Source organism: Nicotiana sylvestris, chromosome 4, assembly GCF_000393655.2.
Source record: "Nicotiana sylvestris chromosome 4, ASM39365v2, whole genome shotgun sequence".
Classification (NCBI taxonomy): Eukaryota; Viridiplantae; Streptophyta; class Magnoliopsida; order Solanales; family Solanaceae; genus Nicotiana; species Nicotiana sylvestris.
Window position 1 is genome coordinate 93,471,154 of NC_091060.1, and position 26,144 is coordinate 93,497,297.

Below are 26,144 nucleotides of genomic sequence, written 5' to 3' on the forward strand. Positions count from 1 at the left end.
AAAACACATAAATTTTTACAATTAAGTTATTAAATAAATATGAATAAAAATTATTAAAAAAATATAAAATTATTAATGATAGTTTGGTACCACTGGGCATCAGAAAATCTAGCGCGAAACCCATAATTATAAAAAATTTATATATATAATTTTTACAATTAAGTTATTAAAAAATATGAATAAAAATTATTAAAAAAATATAAAATTATTAATGATAGTTTGGTACTACTGGGCCTCAGAAAATCTAGCACAAAACCCATAAGTATATATATAATTTTTACAATTAAGTTGTTAAAAAATATGAATTTAAATTATAAAAAACACATAATTATTAATGATAGTTATTAAAATTTATGAATTTACAGTTGACGACATGGATGCACCTATACATCCCGGCCCTCGGACGTCGGAGCTACTACCCCTACAGCCCCAGCATAGATACGAGCATATATGGGGGGGAGAGTTGCTTACGTAGACTTTTCGGGGCAGGAGAGTGGATTTATTGTGGGAGTTTTTGACTCCTCCCCGCGTTCTACATCCCCATGTGGTCCATCACCTGGAGGAGATGGGATTATATAGGATCATTAGCATTGGCCGGATACAGCTCGACTATGCTTTGTTCACGACGTTGATTGAGCGGTGGCGACAGGAGACGCACACTTTTCATCTGCCTATCGGCGAAGCCACCATCACACTCCAGGACATCGAGATTTTATATGGCCTGTCCACTGATGGCTTGCCAGTTTTACTGCCTGGGAATATGAGATATTTTAATCGGGATTCATATATGGATATGCTGCACAGGCTCACGGGCTTCAGGTCCGAGGACCCAGATGTAGCAATTGGGAGCAGTCGTATGCAGTTGGTCCCCATTAGAGACCACTTGGTGCAAATCCACGATACTATCACCGACGACTCAGCGGAGGTGGATGTGGAGCAATATACGAGGCTGTTGTTGCTCCTTCTATTTGGTGGGGTCTTGTTCCCGAACACTTCGGGGAACCTAGTGAGCCTCCGTTTTCTGCATCATATTGCGGACTTCGATGATACAGTCAGCTACAGCTGGGGTGGTGTTGTCCTATCATTTTTGTACAAGCAGATGTGTCGGGCATCCATGGGCACACAGAGAGACGTTTCTGGCTTTCTGCCACTTCTACAGGTGACAACTTATTCAAATAATATGTCCTTTAGTTACAATTCTACCTAGTTATAGTTAATCTTTACGTCAACTTTGTATGTTAGGTTTGGGTGTGGGAGCGATTTCTGCAGCTTCGGCCACCTCTACCACAGCTACCGGCTAATGTACATATTCCTGATCTCCCTCTAGCTTGTAGGTGGGTATTGCGTCGTAGACTTACACGAGAGTATCATGGCCATCATAATCTCCCCTTCTGTAGGGATGTGTTGGATTTTCTGGAGGACGCACAGGTGAATATCTAACTAAACTTACCAATTATTGTTTAACTAGGTGTTGCGCATACTAACGGTTTGTGTTATTATTTGATAGTTCATCTGGACGCCGTACAGCGAAGAGCTGATAGGTACCCTACCAGCGTATTGCACGCACGGCCGCCATATTTGGAGGGCTTCCGTCCCTCTCACGTGCTTCGATATTGTCGAGCATCATGCCTCAGAGCGAGTATTTCGTCAGTTTGGATTTCCGCAGCCTATACCGACTCGGCCTGCATGGGATCCTTTACATTATGAGAGGGATGATCGGATGAGGGTGGACGACACATTTATTGATTGGCTGGCAACGCAGTTGGGTATTTGGGACAGCCGAGGGGACTTGACCCCAGCTCCGCAACACTTTCCTATCGGAGTTTATATGGCATGGTACCGCATTGTTTCCCGACTTTTTATCGGGAACCCAGTTCATCAGGTAGATGGTCGGTACGTCTCATACGCCGGGAGACATGAGGCTCTGGTATGTTTTCTATTATTATCAATTACATTAATAGTAATTTCGAGTCATATACATAGTTTATATTAAAAACTTTTGTACAGGCGATTGGATTGCATACTGTATATCGTATGGGGCAGCAGATGCAGAGTTATGTCCACGATCCTGTGATCATGCAGGAGTATAGTCGTTGCTTCATGGATGTGGCTGCCCAGACACTGCAGCGAGGCCGATCGGATCAGCATTTGGCACATGAGCCAGATTATGTTGACCCAGCCACGTACCAGCGAGGTCGTGGTATGCCACGAGGTGGTGGCCGACGAGCTTCTGCTGCTCCACGACGACCTACTGGTGCCGGACGACGTGGTCGTGGGCGGAGATGAGGTCCCCAGCAAGGGGGCTTTGAGCCTCCTGCTGATGATGTTGCTGCTGATATGGGAGGTGGCATGCATGAGACCGACATGTCGTCTTATAGCCTTGGCATTTATGACACTCCAGGGACGTCGCATGTGACCCCATCGGGTCAATTCTTGATCACGGGCTCGGATTTTCAAGGAGTGGAGTTGGGTAGATATTTCCCTGGCCCGTCTACCACTGATGAGTCTCGACCGATCCGAGATTTTGATAGTGGGCACCGACTGAGTTATGGCAGCTCATCACATGCGCAGGTATGAGTTTATTAGTATTAATTTTATTATTGTTTTTACTATAACTTATTTATTTTCTTTAACTTTATTAATTTACTTTTTTAGGCTTCATGCGATGCTGCGACAGATGACTACATTCAGGATCCAGACACGATTATGGTAAGACAATATAAATTTTTGTGAATTGTTATGTAGTTTTCTATACTAAGTTTGATATTATTATGTAGCCTTCTACTGGACCTGACAGCACCACCGATACATGTCATCATGTGCCGCATCCGTCCATAAGGAGACGACTTGATGATGATGATCCCGATAGCGTACCCGGGCGGCAGGGGATGCGCCTCAGGCCAACGGCTACTTTGAGACACACCGGATGCGGGACACATTGATTCGGTCTTCCATTTTTATGTTTTTTTGGTGTAAATAATATTTTTGTATACATTAACAACAATATTTAATCGAATATGACAATTACTTTTTTTAGTTCTCATTTCGTTTTATAGTATTTGGTATAGTAACACAACAACTTAAACTTCACTTCCACTTAAATTAAAATAAAATTTAGTACAACAAACAAGGAAAATATTACTACAACACAAACACAAACATAACAGGTCAACATAATAAAAATACATGAAATATGAAAATGACACTAAACACATACACGCCAATGCTCCATCCTCAGTTGTCATTTATTCTTCGCTCCAACCACTTAAATCGTTCTTCCATTTGTTCTTTTTCTTCTTCTAACTCTTTCACTCTCGCCTTCACCTCCGCAAGTTCCCGTTTATATTTTTCGTTGCGTTCCTTGTGTGCTTCACAATTCCATTCTGCTCTCCATTTTTTATCTTCCACCTCCTTCAGTTTCTCCCTCATTTCTGTAATAATTCTATCTCCCTCCTTTTGTATTCTATGCTGGTATAACAACATATTATGAAATTCCTGTAATCTATCCCTGTAGCTTTCCTGATAACATGGTTCCTCAGCCCATTCATCAAATTCACAAGTAGGTTCGTCGGGTTGCTTGTACAACTTGTTCATACAGCACCAATAGCGGCGTCCAACGTTAGCACCTTCCCACCCACAATCCATCATGCATGGTTATCCACAGAAGCAAATTGGTGGACGACCAGATTGAGCCATTTCTGAAATATTTGCTTATAATAAAAACCCTTACTTACTTTTAATGAAATATTTCTGGGGGAAATTTTTAGCACACAAAATAACTACAATGACCCCATTATTTATAGGCGAAACAACACACATATAGCGCCATATCTAATGGCGCTATATTTTGCGTATTAAATATCGTGATGTCGACAAGACAACACACACATAATAAATATACCGATAATTATATTAAATTATTATTTAAATAGGTAAAATGGGAAAGTACAAATCATAATTAACAAACAAGAAAATTTTATTTCATAAATACTTAAATCGTATACATAACAACTAATTATTACAACATGAACTCATGGGTAGTTAGGTACAATAGAAGAACACCCGCCTTGAGCTTGATTACTGTTGCCACCCAAAGGACATTTTCTACGGTCGTGTCCTGTTTGCGAGCATATACCACATTTGCGCGCATATACGGTATCACTAACATCCATTTGGTTCCGTATACGCGTTCTCTTATGCACCTGTCTTTTACGCAAATAGGACTTGTTACACACCATTTTAAATGGTTCTGGGGGCCAGTAATGCTCAGCACCCACTGGCTGCAACTGACCACTATATGTGTTTAGGTATTTGGAAACACTATATTGTTGATCAATATACTTGGTCTCTGCATAACCAACACGTTGAAAACACTTGATGGCATGTGAACAAGGCATGTGGTAGATTGACTATTTCTCACATGAGCATAACCTTGTAGATTCATTTACAGTATGTACATTATTACCCCGATTATTATGGATAGCGGTGCGAACTTCAAAAATACCTCGTTCGTTATCATATTGCAAAAAGGAATGCCAATGTGCTCACCGTCTGTATTTCTCTAATCTCTTCATAGGCACTGGCATAAATTCAACACCCCTTTCTATCAATTCCGTTGCAGCTGCAGACCCTTCCACAAACCTCTCCGCCATCTGCTTGAATGACATACGCACCATGGCTGTGACAGGCAATCCTCTTGCCGACTTTAATAACCCGTTGAAGGATTCTGACACGTTTGTAGTAAGAATTCCCCAGTGTCTGCCACCATCTGCATGCAACATCCACTTTTCAGGGTCATGTCGCATTAACCAACGATATGCTGCCTCGTCTTCTTTCCTAATAGAATCCATATGCCTCCGGAATTTATGTTGTTGGTGGTCTATTGCTGCCATCCACATCAAATCATGTAGATCCTTTTTGGGATGTGCCTTCTTGAAATTGGCCTTAAAGTGCCTCACACAGTAACGATGGTATGCATAAGGTTCTTGCCAGGCAGGAAGGTTCTCCACAGAACTTAATATACCCCCGTGTCGATCAAATATTAGACAAATACCTGAACGCTGTTTGACAACGTGCTCTTTCAGGTGGTTCAAAAACATTGTCCACGTCTCTGTGCTTTCATTGGCACAAAAAGCAAAGGCTAGAGGAAATATTTGTCCATTAGCATCCACTGCCACGGCTATCAATAGCTTGATATCGTACTTTCCATAGACATGAGTTCCGTCTATGGATATTACGGGCCGGCAATACGGAAAACCATCAATTGCTGGCTTAAATGCCCAGAACACGTAATTGAATATATATTCTGATTTACCCGGACTTCGCTCAAGCTTCCATTCAACAACTGTTCCGGGATTAAAGTGCTGCAGCGCAGCCATGTACCTAGGCAGATCCGCAAATGACTTATCCCAGTTACCATAGACTATTTCAAACGCTCTTTTGCGCCCAAGATATGCCTTTCTTTTAGTAATTATGTGGCCATATTCTTGGTGGACTGCTGTAATGCACTCTTTGATTTTATACCTTATAGACGCTTCGATGTGCGGAATAAGTACAAGAGATATCAAGTCAATATCTAAGTTGAAGTGATTCCCGTTGAAAGTGTCCATTTCGCATGTGTGGGTGGGAATGTATTTACCCACTTTCCACATACCTGTCTTCTTCTTCGACGCACGCAACATCCAATTACATGGCCAAAACCACCTGCGGCAAATAGCCTTGTATACCGTCGGACTTGACTCTGATACCTGCATCTCACGACACTCTTTAACATTGTGCATTTTACAAGCCCTGCTTACGCGTGCTTTATCAGGAAAAAGCATCCCCTTTGCAAGCACCGTTGGTCTAGACTCATCCCACATTGCTGTCCGGATTTCATCAAAATCCCTTGTGAGAGCTTCCACATCCGGCACGGCTGGCAAGTTATCAATATAAGGAATCTCCCTTGAATGAAACGGCACTTCAGACTCGTACACTTTTCGTCTATGGGGGCTCTCTTCAAATCGGGTCCTTCCTCCTCGTCCTCTTCATCACCATCCTCACGAGCAAATGGTGTCTCGTCTCCTGATTCATCGGCATTGTTATCGTAATCGCTGTTCTCTTCCTCACTCTGTGCATCTGCCAGATCCTGATGTAATACGTCGTTTTCGGGCAATTGAGTAAGTACGGGTAGTTCAACTTGCTCGTTTTCACTGCACATTTCAACAAAAATATAAGCTACTAAATTAATAAATGCTTTATATATGGCTATATCATTTCACTTACAAGTCGTAATGTGATGACATTCCATGATGGACGTTTTCAGTTAGGTGATGACTACCGGATGGGCCACTTGTAAAATTCATATCCGGCCGGTACCCCCTATTAAATAAATGAGCGTTAAAATTAATTCAATACGCCAAAAATATACATAATTAACACAAATGAAAATTGAAGTTTACCACTCTTCTTGTGAATTATGGAAAGCAGGGTATAAATTATTTTCTCGCTGCTCATTCGCCGACGGTGATAAATTTAAATCAAGAAAAAATCTTTCATCCGGAACATGTCCGGCAAAACCTGATCCAGAATAACCACCTGATGACTGGGGGTTATCTCTACTACGCACAACCTCGTTTTTTGGAACGTCTTCGACCTTCACGTACATCTCCAACATTGTGATTACAAGAAATTCCCGGCATTCGTCCGGAGTCCTCAGGAAATCACTCAAAGTGTCATCATCGTCGATGTTAAACTCTGAGTAAAAAGCAACCCTTGCGGCGTAACGGAATACGGATATCTTCCGGTTACTTTGAGTATCACTGAACGTTTCTCACACTCATTTTTTGCATAACAACGATATCAATGTTTCGTACTCCATTGAAAGTGGCAATTTAACATTACACTTAGAAGGTAAACTGTAGCCCACAGAGTTATTCTCCATCACAACCTCACCCCCCCCCCCCAATATAATGATACTCTTATTCTACGTTCTTCAGACATAATGAAAAAAATACTGGAGAATTTAACAACAATAGAAACCAACAAGAGTTAAAAAAAATTTGAATGAAGTTGTGGCGATTCTACGTTGTTTATATAGGAAATGGCTAGCCGGAGAGGTTTTTTTTTGTATATAGCGCCACAAAAAGTGGCTTTATACGCTTTTGAATTATTGAACCCAGAAATTATTGGTGGGGTCGGGTAATAAGGGGTATAGCGTCATTAATAGTGGCGCTATGTAAGATGTGTCAGGTTTACTATATATAACGCCACAAAAAGTGGCGCTATACAGTAACGGTGCAGTTACCGTTACTGTATAGCGTCACTTTTTGTGGCGTTATATATAGTTTGGTAATTTTTTTTAACATTTATTTGCGTATTTTGAGTAAAAAAAAATTACATTTTGGTTCCGGCCTCGTTCTTTCACCGTAGCCACTCGAATCACTGTCTTTTTATGTGCTTTTACATTTAATGGAGGAAAAAAGGTCCAGGCATGCAATTATTAATAAATACAGATGTGAGATGGCACACGAGAAAGTGCTACTATTTTCTTCATCAAACAATATTTCAACCTACCAAAAATGGAGAGAAACAAACGAGCAGGAAAAAGTGTAAAAAATCAATATCTTTAGACCTGATCACTGCATAAAACAATAAGAAGAAGAAGAAGAAAAAGAAGAAGAAAAGGAGGAAAGAACTGGAAAAGTGAAGAAAGATGTAGATATCCAAATACGAAGGTAGTAGATATTGGACCAGCTAATTAACTAATTGTGACCAGAAAGGTAAAAGAAAAAGTGATATTGATGATATCTCAAATTTGCTCTGCATACTGTGATGTATTTATGGCTAAAATAGTTAATAAAGAGAAGGTTAGTTGTTAAATACTAATAGATAGGCCTAGACTAATCAGTCACCAATACATGCAATTGTACAAAATATGACAACACATATCTCTTAAAATGGCGATCAATTTGAAAATATTCTCTTATCAAGTTGTATGTCGGTTAAATTTTCTAAATCGTGAGGTTATGCAACATGCTTAACGTGCACATTACAATAATAACACCAAAAACACTATCTTCCTACTTCTTATTTCGTTGAGTGCTTTGATGTGAGAATAAATTCTTGCTTTATTTAGCTTATTTTCGAACAAAATCTTTTTGTTTATAAGAAAACAGAAGGGTTTGTTTTATAAACATACTATATTGTTTTTACAAATAAACAATATATTAATTAAATTCATAAAGATAGGACTTTTGTAACATTGAGTGGAATAGGTTTTTAGAGAACTAAATTGTCACCAAAACTAGTACAGGATAGTAGTAGCGTCAGAAAAAGTCATAAATATTTCAAACTATAGCAAGGGCATGGAATTAACATGAGAAGATAAAAGGAAAAAAAAAAAAGGTACCTTCACATTTATTTACCGAAAGAGTACTAGTACTTTCTCTGTTTTAATTTATGTGACATGATTTGATTTGATATAAAGTTTAAGAAAAAATAAATTTTACTTAAAAGGGTAAAAAAAGTTGAATTTCCTACCGTTGGGATCGTGATGGCGTCTAACTCTTAGAATGCTAGGCAAACCAACAGATATCATTCTAATATATTAATCATTAACCAAAACAGTAAGTAACAACAATTTAAACTAAACAGATATGAAGTGCGGAATGTTCTAACAGTTTAAGACACTATTACATGACTACCCAAAAGATCTGGTATCACAATCCATGAACTTCTAAGAATTTTTTACAAATACTGGTTTAAAACAAATACAACTGTTCTTGAAATGAAAAGAGACGGGAAAACTAAAATAGAGGGAAGGGGACTCTAGGGTCTGCGAACGCCGACAAATCTATCTTCGGTCTCCTGATGGACTGAAGGCAGCAACCCAACTCTAATCACAAGGTCCGGCACCGAAATCTGCACAGAAAATGTAGAGTGCAGTATCAATACAACCGATCTCACGTACTAATAAATGCCGAGCCTAACCTCGGTGAAGTAGTGACGAGGCTAGGACACGATAACAATATAAACCTCTGCAATTAAATCATATACGAGAAAATAATAATAACATAAATTTAACAAATATTAACAGGAAGGGGAAAGTCATGCTGAGAGGGAAATATCAAGTTCCGGAAATAATGCAATAAAGAGACAAAGTAAATATCATGCTTTGAACCAACAGAAATAATAACACGACAACATATGCACGGCATTACCCTTCGCGTTTTTACTCTCGTCCTTACCATAAGAAATAACAGAAATGGCACGCCATCACCCTTCGTGCATTAACTCTCATATAATCATGGCACGTCATCACCCTTCATGCATTAACACTCATAGAATATGGCACGACATCATCCTTCGTGCATTAACACTCACTCACAATATGATGCACGACATCACCCTTCGTGTTTTACACTCTTCCTCACCCAAACAATGGAAGCAATAACATTCCGGCAAGGGAATCAGCAATAACCAATCATATTTCAACAGCTAACTTCACAATATAAATCTCAACTTGAGTCAATACTCAACCAATATCCAAAACAGGGAAAAATATGATAAAACTTGTTTAACATGAAGAATTAACCAATTAAAGCATGAATAGTACGTATAAAGGAACACCATAGTCACAAGTATAAGACTTACTCAAATGCTATGACCCAACAAGAACGTATAGATACTCGTCACCTCACATATGCATCGCACTCAACAACTAAACATGTAGCAAATAAGGCAACAACACCTAATCCCTTAAGCTAAGATTAGCCACGATACTTACCTTGAATCCACGGCCAAACTCAAGCCTCAAATACCGTTTTACCTCTCGATTCCACCTCCAATCCGCTTGTATCTAGTCATAATTAATTTAATAACATCAATAAATACTAAAGAAATCAATTCCAATGCATAATTATAGGTTTCCCAATATTTTTCCCAAAAAGTCAAAACCCGACCCCGGGCCTGCTTCGTCCAAACTCAAAATACCGACTAAAACCCGAGTATCCATTCACCCCCGAGCCCGAGTATACAATTGGTTTTGGAATCCGACCTCAATTTGAGGTCAAAATCTCCAAATTTTGAAATTCCTAAAATTCCACCATGAAAAACCCTATTTGTGATGAAATCTTGTAAAAAGATGAAATGGATTGAAAGAAATAAGTTATGAATCATTTACCTATTATTTGGGGAAGAAATGATCTTTGGAACATCGCCTCTAGAAGTTTAAGGTTTGAAAATTTGAGAAATGAATCAAAAATCTCGTCTAAGTTCTCTTTTTGCATAGCTGCAAATATCGCATTTGCGATCTGAGCTTCGCAAATGCAAAGCTCGCAAATGCGAGACTGGCATCGCAAATGCGAGACTGACATCGCAAATGCGAACCTGCCGCATTTCTGCTACTGTCGCAAATGCGAACCTTTGGTCGCATTTGCGATGATCCCCCTTCCCTGATTACTTCGCATTTGCGAAGGTTTATTCGCATTTGCGAACTCTATTAGCCGAGCCTCCTAGTCGCATTTGTGAATAAAGGCTCGCAAAAGCAGACCCTGCAGGGCTCGCAATTGCGAGATCAGGGGCCTGCAACAGCTGAAGCATACCAGCAATAATCCTCAACTCCCAAAACACTCTGTAGCCTATCCAAAACTCACCCGAGCCCTCGGGGCTCCAAACCAAACATGCACACAAGTCTTAAAATCATATGAACTCGCTCGCGCGATTAAATCGTCAAAATAACACCTAGAACTACGAATTTAGCACCAATTTTCAAGAAAATTTCAAAATTTCTAACTTTTCAACCAAAGGTTCGAATCATGTCAAATCACTTCTGTTTTTCACCAAATTTCACAGATAACGCTTAAATATCATAACGGACCTGTACCAGGTTCCGAAACCAAAATACGGGCCCGATACCAACAAGATCCAACATTATTCAATTTCTAAAAACCATCATATTTTCAGTTTAATAATTTTTTTCAAAAATTCATTTCTTCGGCTAGAGACCTCGGAATTCGATTCTGGACATACGCCGAAGTCCCATATTTTATTATGGACCCTCTGGGATCTTCAGAATACGGGTTCGGGTCCGTTTACCCAAAATGTTGATCGAAGTCAATAAAATCATCCTTTTAAGTCAAAAATCATCATTTCATAAATGTTTTTCACAAGGGGGCTTTTCGGATACACGCCTGAATTGCGCACGCAAATCAAGAAGAGATAAAAGGAGGTTTTTTCTTAAGACCTCGGAACACAAATTTGAATTCTAAAACAAGAGATGACCTTTTGGGTCATCACATTCTCCACCTCTAAAACAACCGTTCGTCTTCGAACGGACATAGAAAAGTACCTGAGTCGGTGAAAAGATGGGGATATCGGCTCCGTATATCGAACTCGGACTCCTAGGTAGCTGCCTCAACAGGATGACCTCTCCACTGCACACAAATCGAAGGATAACTTTTCGATCTCAACTAACGGACATGCAGCTCTAGAATAGCTACCGGCTCCTCCCCGTAGGTAAAATCCTTGTCCAACTGGACAGTGCTGAAATCTAACACGTGGGATGGATCGTTGTGATACTTCCGAAGCATGGACACATGAACTACTAGATGTACCACTGATAAGCCTGGTGGCAACGCAAGTCTGTAAGCCGCCTCTCCCACTCGATCAAGGATCTCAAAAGGCCCGATGAACCTAGGGCTTAACTTGCCCTTCTTCCCAAATCTCATCACGCCCTTCATGGGTGACACTCAAAGCAACACTTGCTCTCCGACCATGAATGCCACATTTTGAACCTTACGGTTGGCATAACTCTTCTGTCTAGACTGAGTTGTACAAAGCCTATCCTGAATGATCTTAACCTTATCCAAGGCATCCTACACTATGTCTGTACCCAACAACCGAGCCTCCCCCGGCTCAAACCACCCAACGGACGATCGACACCGTCTACCATATAATGCCTCATAGGGAGCCATCTGGATTCTCGACTGATAACTGTTGTTGCAGGAAAACTTCGCGAATGGCAAGAACTGATCCCAAGAATCTCCAAAGTCAATAACACAAGCGCAGAGCATGTCCTCCAAAATTTAAATAGTATGCTCGGACTGTCCGTCCATCTGAGGATGAAATGTTGGGCTCAACTCGACCCACATACCCAACCCACGCTGTACTGCCCTCCAGAAATGCGAGCTAAACTGCGTACCTCGATTAGAAATGATAGAAATAGGCACACCATGAAGATGAACGAACTCACGGATATAAATCTCTGCCAACTGCTCCAAAGAATAGGAAACTGCTACATGAATGAAATGCGCTGACTTAGTCAGCCTATCCACAATAACCCAAACTGTATCGCACTTCCTCAGAGTCCGTCAGAGTCCAACAATGAAATCCATATTGATTCTCTCCCACACTCACGAATCTCAATCTGCTGAAGCAAACCACCAGGTCTATGATGCTCGTGCTTTACTTGCTGACAATTCAAACACTGAGCTACATATGCAAAAATATCCTTCTTCATCCTCCTCTACCAATAATGTTGCTGCAAGTCCTGATACATCTTAGCGGAGCCCGGGTGAATAGAATACCGGGAACTATGGGCCTCCTCTAAAATCAACTCACGAAGTTCATCCATATTAGGCACACAAACATGACCCTGCATCCTCAAAACCCCATCATCTCCAACCATAACCTGCTTGGCACCACTGTGTCGTACCGTGTCCCTAAGGACAAGCAAATGAGGGTTATCATACTGCCGTTCTTTGATACGCTCAAATAATAAAGACCGAGCGACTATACAAGCTAGAACACGGCTGGGCTCAGAAATATCCAACCTCATGAACTGATTGGCCAAAGCCTGAACATCTAAAGCAAGCAGTCTCTCACCGACTGGAATATACGCAAGGCTGCCCATACTAGCTAACTTCTTATTCAAAGCATCGGCCACCACATTGGTCTTTCCAGGATGATACAAGATAGTGATATCATAGTCTTTCAATAGCTCCAACCACCTTCGCTGCCTCAAATTGAGCTACTTCTGCTTGAACAAATATTACAAACTCTTATGATCTGTGAACACTTCACACGACACGCCATATAGATAATACCTCCAAATCTTCAGTGCGTGAATAATGGTTGTTAGCTCCAAGTCATGAACTGGATAATTCTTCTCGTGAATCTTCAATTGCCTCGAAGCATACGCCATAACCTTTCCATTTTGCATCAATACCGCACTAAGTCCAACACGAGATGTGTCACAATATACTATATATGGCCCTGAACCTGTGGGCAAAACCAACACCGACACCGTAGTCAAAGTTGTCTTGAGCTGCTGAAAGCTCGTCTCACACTCGTCTGACCATCTAAACTAGGCACTCTTTTGGGTAAACCTGGTCATCGAGGCTGCTATAGATGGAAAACCCTACACAAACCGATGGTAATAACCCGCCAAACTTAAGAAACTCTAGATATCCGTAGTTGATGTGAGTCTAGGTCGGTCTTTGACTGCCTCAATCTTCTTAGGATCCACCTGAATACCCTCTGCTGAAACAACATGACCCAAGAATGTAATTGAACTCAACCAAAACTCATATTTCGAAAACTTAGCATATAACTGGCTATCTCTCAGAGTTTGGAGAACGACTCGAAGATGCTGCTCATGCTCCTCTCGGTTACGGGAGTAGATCAAGATATCATCAGTGAAAACAATCTCAAAGGAATCTAGATAGGGCTTGAACACCCGGTTCATCAAATCCATAAACGTTGCTGGGGCATTTGTCAACCCAAATAACATTACTAGGAACTCATAATGCCCATATTGAGTCTGAAAAGCTATCTTAGGGACATCAGATGCCCTAATCCTCAACTGATGGTAGCTAGATCTCAAATCAATTTTTGAAAACACTTTGGCACCCTGAAGCTGATCAAATAAATCATCAATCCTCGGCAATGGATACTTGTTCTTGATGGTGAGTTTGTTCAATTGCCGATAGTCTATGCACATCCTCATCGATCCATCTTTCTTCTTAACAAACAACATTGGTGTACCCCAGGACGAGACACTAGGTCTAATAAAGCTCTTATCAAGCAAATCTTGAAACTGCTCCTTTAATTCTTTCAACTCTGGCAGGGCCATACGGTAAGGAGGAATAGAAATGAGCTGAGTGCCCGGAGCCAAATCAATACAAAAGTCAATATCCCTGTCGGGTGGCATCCCCGACAGGTCTGCAGGAAATACCTTTGGAAACTCCCGAACAACTGGCATAAAATCCATAGAAGGAACCTCAGCACTCGAATCGCGAACATAAGCCAAACACCCCTTCTCGACCATACGTCGAGCCTTCATATAAGAAATAACCCTGCTGGTAGAATGACCAGGAGTCCCTCTCCACTCCAATCAAGACAACCCCGGCAAAGCTAAGGTCACGGTCTTGGCGTGACAGTCCAATATAGCATAATAAGGTGGCATCCAATCCATCCCCAAAATAACATCGAAGTCAACCATATCGAGAAGTAGGAGGTCTACACGAGTCTCCAGACCCCCAATAATAACCACACACGAGCAATAGACACGATCTACAACAATAGAATCACCCACCAGTATGGACACATATACAGGAGCACTCAAAGAATCACAAGGCACAACCAAATACGTAGCAAAATAAGATGACACATAAGAGTATGTAGATCTTAGATCAAATAGAACTAAAGCATCTTTACTACAAACTGAAACCGTACTTGTGATAATGGCATCGGATGACTCAGCCTCAGGGCTGCTGGGAAAGCATAACATTGGGGTTGTGCCCCACCACTCTGAACTACTCTCTAGGACGACCTCCTGTTGGCCGGCCTCCACCTCTAGCTGCCTGACCTCCACCTTTAGTTGCTTGACCCCTACCTCTGGCTGGCTGAGCGGGCGGTGGAACACTCGGTGCCAGAACCATGGCACGAGAACCCTGATATTGAGAACTATTTGATGCTAGAGGGCAAAATCTAGCAATGTGCCTCGAATCGCCACAAGCATAACAAGACCTCGGCTGCTGAGACTGTTGACCCTAAAACTGACCTTGGTGGCCTGAGTAACCACCCTGAAAACTCTAGAGCGGAGGTGCACTGATAGGAGCTGGTGGTGCATTGTAGGGTAGCTGATCAAAATACAACATATAAGGGCCACGTCCACCTGGAGCACCGTGAGAAGCCTGAAGTGCTGAATGAAACGGCCTGGGAGGATGGCCCCGATCAAAAGAATCCCTGCCTCCAGATGAGGCATCACTGAACCTACCAGAATGACGAGGCCTCTTGTCATAAACCTGACCACTCCCCTGAGCTAGACCTGCCTCAACTCGTGTAGCCACATTGGCCACATCCTGAAAAGAAATCTCGCTCCCTGTCTCCTTAGCCATCTATAACCTTATAGGATGGGTGAGTCCCTCAATGAACCTCCTCACCCTCTCTCTCGGTGGGAAGTATAAGAAGTGCATGACAGGCCAAATCAATAAACTTGATCTCGTACTGAGTGACAGTCATAGAACCCTGCTAAAGATGCTCGAACCACCTGCGATAGTCCTCTCTCTGAGTGATAGGAAGAAACTTCTCCTGAAATAGCTGAGAGAACTGATCCCAAGTCAAAGAAGGTGACCCAGCTGATCTAGCCAAACAAAAGTCCTTCCACCATTTCTAGGCGGAACCTGACAAATTAAAAGCAGCAAAGTCAACCCCATTAGTCTCCACTACCCCCATGTTCTGCACCACCTCGTGACAACTGTCCAGATAGCCCCGGGGATCCTCCAAAGATGTACTGCCATAAGTAGTGGTGAAACGCTTAGTAAACCTATCCAATCTCTACATGGCCTCAGAAGACATAGCTGATCCATCGCCGGTTTGTGATACAACACCCGATGGAACTACCCTAACTAGATGAGCTGCTGGAGTCTGAAACCGAGGAGCCATCTGCTCCGGAGTGTGAGTAGCGGGAGTCTGTGCTCCTCCCCTAGCTCGAGAGATGGCTGGTGCTACAGGAAGTATGTCGGCCTGAGTAACACTCTCCATAAGACCTACTAGACGGACCAAAGCATCCTGAAGTACCGGGGTAGCTATAAACCTCTCTAGAACCTGAGATGGACCTACTGGAACGGTCTAGGCCAGAACCTCATCATCAAACTCTACTTGAGGCTCTGTTACTGGTGCTGCTACTCGAGCTCTGGGTTGAGCTCTTCCCCTGCCTTGGCCTCTAGCACAGCCTCGGCCTCTAGCACAACCTTGGCCTTATCCTCTGCCCCTCGTAGGAGCTGCTACTGGGGGCTCGGGTTGTTGATCAGTTGATGAAGCGGTACGTGTTCTCACCATCTGCGAAAGAACAGAGTAGAGAGTTCAATTAGTATTGAGAGATCAAACTGCACGACAAAGATAAATAGAAGTGAAATTACTCCTAACTATGTAGCCTCTAGGGGATAAGCACAGACGTCTCTATACCGATCCCTCAGACTCTATTAAGTTTGTTCGTGAATTGTGAGACCTAGGCAACCTAGTGATCTTATACCAACTTATCACGATCCGAATTTCCCACCGTCGGGATCGTGATGGCGCCTAACTCTTAGAATTCTAGGCAAGCCAACAGATACCATTCTAATATATTAATCATTAATCAAAATAGTAAGTAACAATAATTTAAACTAATGCTGTATTCTGGCCCGGGCACGGGCTTAGTGGGCCTAACGGGCCCGGGCTTAGTGGGCCTAACGGGCCGGGCCTCGCGGTCCCGGGCTTCGTGGTCCTGGGCTCTGGCGGTCCCGGGCCTGGCGGTCCCGGTATTCGTGGGCTCAATGGGTGGAACCGGCCCGTGACGGGCCTAAGCCCAAATGGTCCTGTGCTTAACGGACCGGGCTCGTGGGCTTCGCGGGCCTAGCGGTCTTTTTTTTTTTAAGGCAATTTCTTGTAGTATCATGGCTATATTAAAAATATATATGTAGTATATATGTATATCTAATTATTAAAGTGCTTGACGAAAAAGAAAATAACAAAACAATAGTAAAACACTAAATTGTCATGCATAATATATTTTCTTGTAGTATATTATATTGTATCTTATGTATATATATTCTCTTATATATTTTCTTGTAGTATATATATTGTATCTTATGTATATATATTCGCATAATATATTGTATCTTATGTATATATATTGTATCTTATGTATATATATATATATTGTATATTATATCTCTTGTCTTGTAGTATATATATTGTATATTATGTATATATATTCGCATAATATATTGTCTTGTAGTATATTATATTGTATCTTATGTATATATATTCTCTTTTATATTTTCTTGTAGTATATATATTGTATCTTATGTATATATATTCTCTTATATATTTTCTTGTAGTATATATATTGTATCTTATGTATATATATTCGCATAATATATTTAAGAGCTTGGTATATATATTGTATATTATGTATATATATTCGCATAATATATTGTCTTGTAGTATATATATTGTATATTATGTATATATTTTCGCATAATATATTTTCTTGTAGTATATTATATTGTATCTTATGTATATATATTCTCTTATATATTTTCTTGTAGTATATATATTGTATATTATGTATATATTGTAGCTTATAAATAATTCTAAGTATAGACAAAGAAATATTGCGAAAAGAAGCTCATGGGTAGAAGCAATAAATTTTATTACCAAAAATGGCATATCTTTCTTAGTCATCCTTCCCCCAATGGAATGAGCACAACAAGGTACTAATACCACCATTAGAAGGAAAAAAAACTAAGGAAGATGTGCCAAAATACAAGTTACATATTATTCTATGTATTATCTCTAACAAATCTCATAAATCCTTCAAGGTTCGGAGGAGGTTGCGTTGGTGGTGGTGGAAAAGAAGCTTGTTCATCACCACTTCCGGGCGAAGCCGAATCCTCCGCAAGTTCCGCTATCATTTCTTCATAAGCTTCATCTATCGCCGGTTGTGCTTCTGCAATTCCAAAGTTTCTTCTTTCCGAGCGGATCCAATCTCTAAACAATACTGATTTTTCCAAGCTATCCCTCATAGACGCTCTATGATCACCTATTTGCAGTCTTGCTTGACTGAAAGCGCTCTCTGATGCAACAGTTGAAGCTTGAATTGATAAAATATCCCGAGCCATCCTTGCAAGAACAGGAAGATCACTATCAAGAATTACGGAAGGAGGAGGACGTCTAGGTTGGCGACTACTTTCAACTTGCTTATCTTTTCTAGGTCGGGGAGCCGGGGGAAGGGTAGTTGGTTGGCCACTACTTTCACCGGTTTTATCTTTTCCTTTACCAAACATTTTTTTCAAAGTAAATGCCATATTAATTATAATTATGCAAACTAAACCACACAAAAATATATTCTAAAAACGTAAGAGTTGAAACGAGTTTACCGGATTGCCGAACAACTTCTTGAAAATTGAAAATCGTTGAACACTTGAAAACTTCAATTCAACAACTTCACAATTTTTCACGAAATTTCAACAATAAATTAAGTAATTGTAGTAGAGAGATTGAGAGATATTGAGAGATATTGATGAATTGGTGAATAAAAATGAAAGAATGAGGGAGTATTTATAGTTGAGAAATGGGGAAAAGTGTAATTATATAAAGTTTGGGGTTAAAATAAAGTTTGGGGGCCAAATGGCCATTTTTTAAACTTAAAAACTGTCATATTTTCAGCCCAAACGGCTAGATTTTAAATATGGCCGTTGGAGAATTTTAATTTTTTTTAAAAAAAAATAAATAGCCGTTGGGCCCGCCAGGCCCGCCAGGACCGGCCCAGGCCCGCCTGACGGTCCCGGGCTAAACGGTCCCGGGCTCGTGGGCTCAAACATGAAGACCGGCCCATGACGGGCTTAGGAGGACCACCAGGACCGGCCCACCAGGCCCACCAGTCCCGTTAGGACCGCGGGCCTGGTCCGGTCCGGTTCAGGCCCGGCCCACCGAGCAGCCCTAATTTAAACTAAACAACTATGAAGTGCAAAATGTTATAACAGTGTAAGACACTATTACACAACTACCCAAAATATCTGGTGTCATAATCCACGATAGAGGGAAATTAACGGGAAGGGGACTCCAGGGTCTGCGAACGCCGGCAGATCTACCTTCGGTCTCTTGATGGACTGAAGGCAGCAACCCAACTCTAATCACGAGGTCCGACACCAAAATCTACACAAAAAATGCAGAGTGCAGTATTAGTACAACCGACCCCATGTGTTGGTAAGTGCTGAGCCTAACCTCGGCAAAGTAGTGATGAGGCTAGGACACTACCAAAATATAAACATGTGTAGTTAAATCATATACGAGAAAATAATAATAATAATAGAAATTTAACAAATATTAACGGGAAGGGGAAAGTCATGCTGAGAGGGAAATATCAAGTTCTGGAAACAATATAGTAAAGAGACAAAGTAAATATCATGCTTTGAACCAACAGAAATAATAACACGACAATATATGCACAGCATCACCCTTCGCGCTTTTACTCTTGTCCTTACCATAAGAAATCAGAAATGGCACGTCATCACCCATCGTGCGTTAACTCTCTCATAATCATGGCACGGCATCACCCTTAGTGCATTAAGACTCACAGAATATGGCATGGCATCACCATTCGTGCATTAACACTCACTCACAATATCGTGCACTGCATCACCTTTCGTGCTTTACACTCTTCCTCACCCAAACAATGGAAACAATAACATTTCGGCAAGGAAATCAGCAATAACCAATCTTATTACAACAGCTAACTTCACAATATAAATCTCAACTTAAGTCAATACTCAACCAATATCCAAAACAGGGAAAAATATAATAAAACTTGTTTAACATGAAGAATTAACCAATTAAAGAAGAATAGTACGTATAAAGGAACACCACAGTCATAAGTATAAGACTTACTCGCATGCTATGAACCAACAACAACGTATAGATACTCGTCACCTCACTTATACATCGTACTTAACAACTAAACACGTAGCAAATAAGGCAACAACACCTAATCCCTCAAGCTAAAGTTAGCCACGACACTTACCTTGATTCCACGGCCAAACTCAAGCCTCAAATACCACTATACCTCTCGATTCCACCTCCACTCGTATCTAGTCATAATTAACTTAATAACATCAATAAATGCTAAAGAAATCAATTCCAATGTATATTTATAGGTTTCCCAACATTTTTCCCAAAAAGTCAAAACCTGACCCCAGGCTTGCTTGGCCCAAACTCGAAATTCGGACCAAATTCCGATTACCCATTCACCCCCGAGCACGGATATATAATTCGTTTTGGAATCTGACCTCAATTTGAGGTCTAAATCCCCAAATTTTGAAATTCCTAAATTCTACCCAAAAATACCCAATTCCACCATGAAAACCCCTAGATTTTGTGATGAAATCCTGTAAAAAGATGAAATGGATTGAAAGAAATAAGTTAGGAATCATTTACCTATGATTTGGGGAAGAAATGGTCTTTGGAAAATCACCTCTTGAAGTTTAGGGTTTGAAAATTTGAGAAATGAATCAAAAATCCCGTCTAAGTCCTTTTTTGCACAGTTGTAGATATCGCATTTGCGACCTGAGCTTCGCAATTGAGAGACTAGCATCGTAAATGCGAACCTGCCGCATTTCTGCTACTGTCGCAAATGCGAACCTTTGATTGCATTTGCGATGATCCCCCTTCCCCGACTACTTCGCATTTGCGAAGGTTTGTTCGCATTTGCGAACTCTGTTGGCTCAACCTCCTAGTAGCATTTGCGAAGAAAGGCTCGCAAAAGCGGAACCTGCAGGGCTCGCAATTGTGATGCCTGATCTCGCAATTGCGAGATCAGGGGCCTGCAACAGCTGAAGCATAACGGCAATAAACCTTAAGTCCCAAAACAATCTGTAGCCCATCCAAAACTCACCCGAGCCCTCGGGGCTCCAAACCAAACATGCACACAAGTCTTAAAATATCATATGAACTTGCTCGCGCGATCAAATCGCCAAAATGACACCTAGAACTACGAATTTAGCACCAAATTGCATGAAATTTTCAAGAAAGTTTCAAAACTTCTAACTTTTCAACCAAAGGTCTGAATCACGTCAAATCACTTCCGTTTTTCACCAAATTTCATAGATAAGGTTTAAATATCATAATGTACCTGTACCGGGCTCCGGAACCAAAATACGGACCCGATATCAACTAGATCCAACATTATTCAATTTCTAAAAACCATCATATTTTCAGTTTAATAATTTTCTTCAAAAATTTATTTATCGGGCTAAGGACCTCGGAATTCGATTCCGGGCATACACCCAAGTCCCATACACGTTGACCGAAGTCAACAAAATCATCCTTTTAAGCCAAAAATCATCATTTCTTAAAAAAAATCACATAGGGGCTTTTCGGATACACGCCAGGACTGCACACGCAAATCGAGGAGAGATAAAAGGAGGGTTTTTTTATAGCCTCGGAACACAGATTCGACTTCTAAAGCAAGAGATGACATTTTGGGTAATCACAGTCCATTATTCAAATGGTCACTCAACCATCCCAAATTATCTGCTAAAGTCATTTTTCTTTCGTTTGTAACAACAAAGTCACTTAACTATGCATATAGCACTCAGAAGGTCACTCAACTAGATTTTACAAATTTTGGATTGCCAAATACCTATTTTACCCTCTAAATTATAAACACTTATCTTCTTATTAATATTTTTAACCTTTTAATACTATGATTTCTCCTTTTTAATTTATATTATGTACTTACCTAAAGAATAAAAAAATTTATTTATAAATTAAAAAAATAAAAAGTAATTAAGCATATATAATGCTGGAATAACAAAATAATGAGCATAGTAAAAAATATTAAGTAAAATAATTTGTTCGTAATGATAATTTTAGTACTAACAATAAAAATTCAAAAATTTATTTACACAATTGAGAATGAAAGAAAATAAAGGTTGTAAAATATATATTCAATGCACGTAATATAAAAATAATTATTTAAATAAAAGTATTTTTATAATAGACATTATATATTCTTAAAAATTATGCTCAATTATATTATTATTCTGTCATTATATGAAATGAAAACTATTTTTTTAATTTTTATTTATAAATAAAATATATTTATTCTATAGGTAAGTTCACAACGTAGATTAAAAGAGAAAAAAATGTAATTTTAAAAAGTTAAAAAATATTAATAATTTAGATTGTAAAATAGGTAAATCCAAAATTTGAAAAATCTAATTGAGTGACCTTCTGAGTGCTATAGTCTTAGTTAAGTGACTTTGTTGTTATAAACGAAAGTAGAGTGACTTTTAGAGATAATTTAAGATAGTTGAGTGACCATTTGAGTAATGAACTCGGTAAAAAATTTGTGAAGTTTCTTTTGTGTGACTATAAAAACTTCTAATTGAGGATAAAATGAGTAAATAAAAAGTGTTGTTTCCAAATATAAATATGTGTTGTTATTTTTAGAACGAACTAATAAAAAAATAGTGCCAAAAAAATTGAAACGGATGATAATATAATCTACCTCTACCATCAAAGTGAGATTTGGTTCTTTTGGTGTTGCATAAATTGAAACGGAGGATAGTAGGGGTGTCAAATTGGCAGGTTTCGCCGATTTTGTGCGGGTCAAGATTGGTTGAGTCAACAACTGAGCAAATCAATGACCTGCCCAAAAGTTATTTAGGCTGAGATGTGCTTGGTCAAGATGGGCTAAAATTTGATCCACAGTCCAAACCGTCCAACTCTTATCAAGCTTTAATTAATATGTGTTGTTTTCTTATGAATTGTATGATTACTAAATAAGACTTTTTTCGTTTGTTATGGTTATATATAACATATCAAACAAAAATAAATTATTTCTAAGATATTTTGACAAAGTTATTCATGGATCAATTTGGGTTAAAAATTAGTCCAATCTTAAATGAGTTGGATCAAAATAGACTGAGTTTAATAAATGAACGGGTCAATAACCAGCTCAACCTTAATAGTTTGGACACGTCATTTGGGATAGTAATTAGATAGGAGATCATTTCTTCCCACCCAAAGGAGTATGATAGATTGGTAAAGATTCTTTTCTTCTAGTAGGAAGTGTTTGAACTCTCATAATAAGCTTTCTACGGCCTTAGATGTAGAAATTCAAATTAGTGAGGATAGTAAATTGAGGACATGAATAACAAAAAAAAAAAAAAAAAAAGTATGTACCTCTAGAAGAAATTATTTTTCCACTTTTAACCTAAAACCCAACTGTAACTCAACGGATAAAAACTAATTATCATCCAATAAACTTTTATCACATTGAAGAAATAGCTAACATAAGTAAGAATTAAAGAAAATACAAAAGCTCAAAATTTCTTATAAATTTTCTCGCACACAGAAATGGTCTGCATCGCCAGAAATAGATTCAACTGCGACAGTATGACCCCCACAAGAAAAGGGTCGAAAAATAAAAATAAGAAATTCTAAATAAAATTTGAGTGTCTTTTAGCAGTTAGCGTCCTTCCTATATATACCTTTCAGTATGACTCTATTTTCCAAAAGAAACGTCTCTTTTTTCGAACTCTTGCTCAGTTTTCTCTTTTGGGTTGAAATTTTTGGAGAGTTTTGTAGGTTTCTTCATTTGGGTCTTTTTGATATCTGAATCAAAGAAATTGCTGTTAAGAGTGGAGAAGCCATGGGTGTTGTTCATACTCTGCATTTTGTTTTTGGGATATTTGGTGAGTCTTTTTTCACTCTTCTTGAAAGTTTTTCATTTTCTATAGTAAGTATTACATTCTCAGCTTTGTGTTTGGACTTTCAATTTCCGTTGTTTCTTCTCTGTTTTTTGCAGGAAATGCCACTGCTCTGTTTCTCTTTTTGGCACCAATGTGAGAGCATTCTCAATAACTTTTTTCTTTTACGAAAAATGGCTTCTTTTTCTTGTTTATAGATACATTTTGCAGTTTAAATGATATTTGTTTTAACATATTGCGTTCTTGATTTTCATACTTACTAGCTTGTCTTGAAAAATTGTCCATGAATCTGCTGTTCAATTTTCTAATTTTCATTTACAATTCTTCTTTTGTTTTCTGGGATTGAATTTAGAATCACATTCAAGAGGATCATACAAAAGAGATCCACAGAACAGTTCTCTGGCCTGCCTTACGTGATGACTTTACTCAACTGCCTGCTTTCTGCATGGTAAGTTTAAAGATCATTGCTTTATTTGTCCGTCTAAGTAAGTTCTTGAAATGCATGTTTAACAGTAATGCTTATTGTTTGTACCTGTTTCGGTTCCATTCAATGACCTTGTTTCATCATTCATGATACTTTCTCGTGAATTCTGGGGTAAATAATTCATTTCAAGAATTTTGATTACATGATTTCCACTGATAAATCAGTGCTTAACCTTTGAGTTCTCAAAAACTACTGTCTTTTTTCTGGTTTTCCCTTTTCTTTTGCTGTCCCAATATTTGGATGAGATGAAAGAAAACAGTGAGTGAAATGAGTATTTGTTCAGCTCCTCAAATCTTGGTAGTTGGCTAGCTGTTTTAAGAGAAAGACATGGTTTTGTTCATTAATATAATAGGGATATATGAAAACCATTTTCATGCTCTAGGAATCTTTTTGGTTGATGAGCTTAAATAGAGCAAAATGGTTAATGATGATTCATATATATAGTCGACCCTAAATTGCTTGATATTAACGCGTAGTTGTTGTTGTAGCAACCATTTTAGTTCCTAGTTAGCTGTGTACATCTGATCTTAATTTTGCTCTAGAAGTGAGGGCTCTCATTTTGAACTGGTTCATCTACCAATTGGATAGGTATGGCTTACCATTTGTGTCACCAAACAATCTGTTGGTGTCTACAATCAACGGGACTGGAGCTGCAATTGAGAGCATTTATGTACTGATCTTCATTGCATTTGCACCAAAGAAGGAGAAGAAGAAAATATCAGCACTTCTTCTATTAGTCCTAGCTGTTTTTGCTGCAGTAGCGCTTGTTTCCATGCTCGCTTTGCATGGAAATAACAGGAAGCTCTTCTGTGGTATCGCTGCCACCATCTTCTCTATCATTATGTATGGATCTCCTCTATCCATCATAGTAAGTTCCTTAACACCATTTCTTACTCTTTACTTTAACACAATTCTTGTTAAGCTGATGGAGAAGTCCTAATTTGGATGGGGTGTTGGGATGAGTTGTGCTATTAGATGTTCAATTTTAACATAAGGGATTCCTATTTTCATCAGAAATGGTTGATAGTTCTTAAAATTAAGCCATTTTAATCTCAAGAACAAATTTTATGCCTGCAGAGACTAGTAATCAAGACGAAGAGCGTGGAGTTCATGCCATTTTTCTTGTCACTCTTCGTGTTCTTATGTGGCGCTTCCTGGTTTGCCTTTGGCCTTCTTGGCAAGGACCCTTTTGTTGCTGTAAGTACCTATTGCATCTCTCATATAAGAAGTGATGTTGATCAATTTTCAGTATATATACCAATATATGGTTGTTGCAGTTGAATAAGGTTTATATATGTTGGTTGTATTGCAGATTCCAAATGGTTTTGGCTTTGGTTTAGGAACAGTGCAGCTTATCTTATATGCAATTTACTGTGACAAGAAGGGATTATTTACCAAGAAATCAACCCCTGATGATTCCTTGGAGATAGGAATGAGAAAAGTAATGGCAAGTCAAAGCTTGAGCAAGTTTAGAACATGATGATTCTGGAACAATTGCAGTTTGGTGACTCTAATTCTTGTATGATGTTTTGAAATGACTAGTTCTTGAATGATGTCTGTAATCTGTAATCTGTATCTTTTTAGGTGCTAATATGTTTGTGATTTTCCCTAGTGATATCTGTTTGTTCTAATTAGAATTGGACTAGTTCAGTTCCATGTATATTAGTTTTCTCCTCAATGCTGTTGCAATAAACCATGATACTTTTTTTTAATTCTTTGGTTTCTTCTAATGAATGCCTTGTTATTTGTAGAATATATTGTAAGCTGAATTTAGGGTTCTTTTTCCTCCTCACTCTATATGTGTAACAATCCTGCTTGATGAATGGCTTGTCTCCACCCACACTTTTTGAGGTAGTCATTTAACTTTTGACCCATGGGTAGAACTTCAAAATTAAAAGTTAAAAGTGAGGGTTAACATC

The 26,144-nt window shown here is 39.3% G+C and overlaps 1 protein-coding gene across 1 annotated transcript; it reads left to right on the forward strand.

Moving 5' to 3' along the window:
• The first annotated feature begins 23,545 nt into the window (after nucleotides 1–23,545).
• Nucleotides 23,546–25,937, forward strand: LOC104239694 (bidirectional sugar transporter SWEET1-like). The gene is made up of 6 exons (XM_009794403.2): nucleotides 23,546–23,726; nucleotides 23,840–23,876; nucleotides 24,094–24,189; nucleotides 24,814–25,093; nucleotides 25,303–25,422; nucleotides 25,538–25,937. Exons 1-6 carry the CDS (start codon nucleotides 23,684–23,686, stop codon nucleotides 25,703–25,705), a joined length of 744 nt encoding a protein of 247 aa, XP_009792705.1. The 5' UTR covers nucleotides 23,546–23,683; the 3' UTR covers nucleotides 25,706–25,937.
• The last annotated feature ends 207 nt before the right edge of the window (nucleotides 25,938–26,144 follow it).

Excerpts from the sequence above, each read along its gene's own strand:
- LOC104239694 (XM_009794403.2), top strand. The coding sequence starts at position 23,684 with ATGGGTGTTGTTCATACTCTGCATTTTGTTTTTGGGATATTTG. Across the intron at positions 24,190-24,813 it reads AACTGCCTGCTTTCTGCATG|GTATGGCTTACCATTTGTGT; the intron begins GTAAGTTTAAAG and ends CCAATTGGATAG. Across the intron at positions 25,423-25,537 it reads GCAAGGACCCTTTTGTTGCT|ATTCCAAATGGTTTTGGCTT; the intron begins GTAAGTACCTAT and ends GTTGTATTGCAG.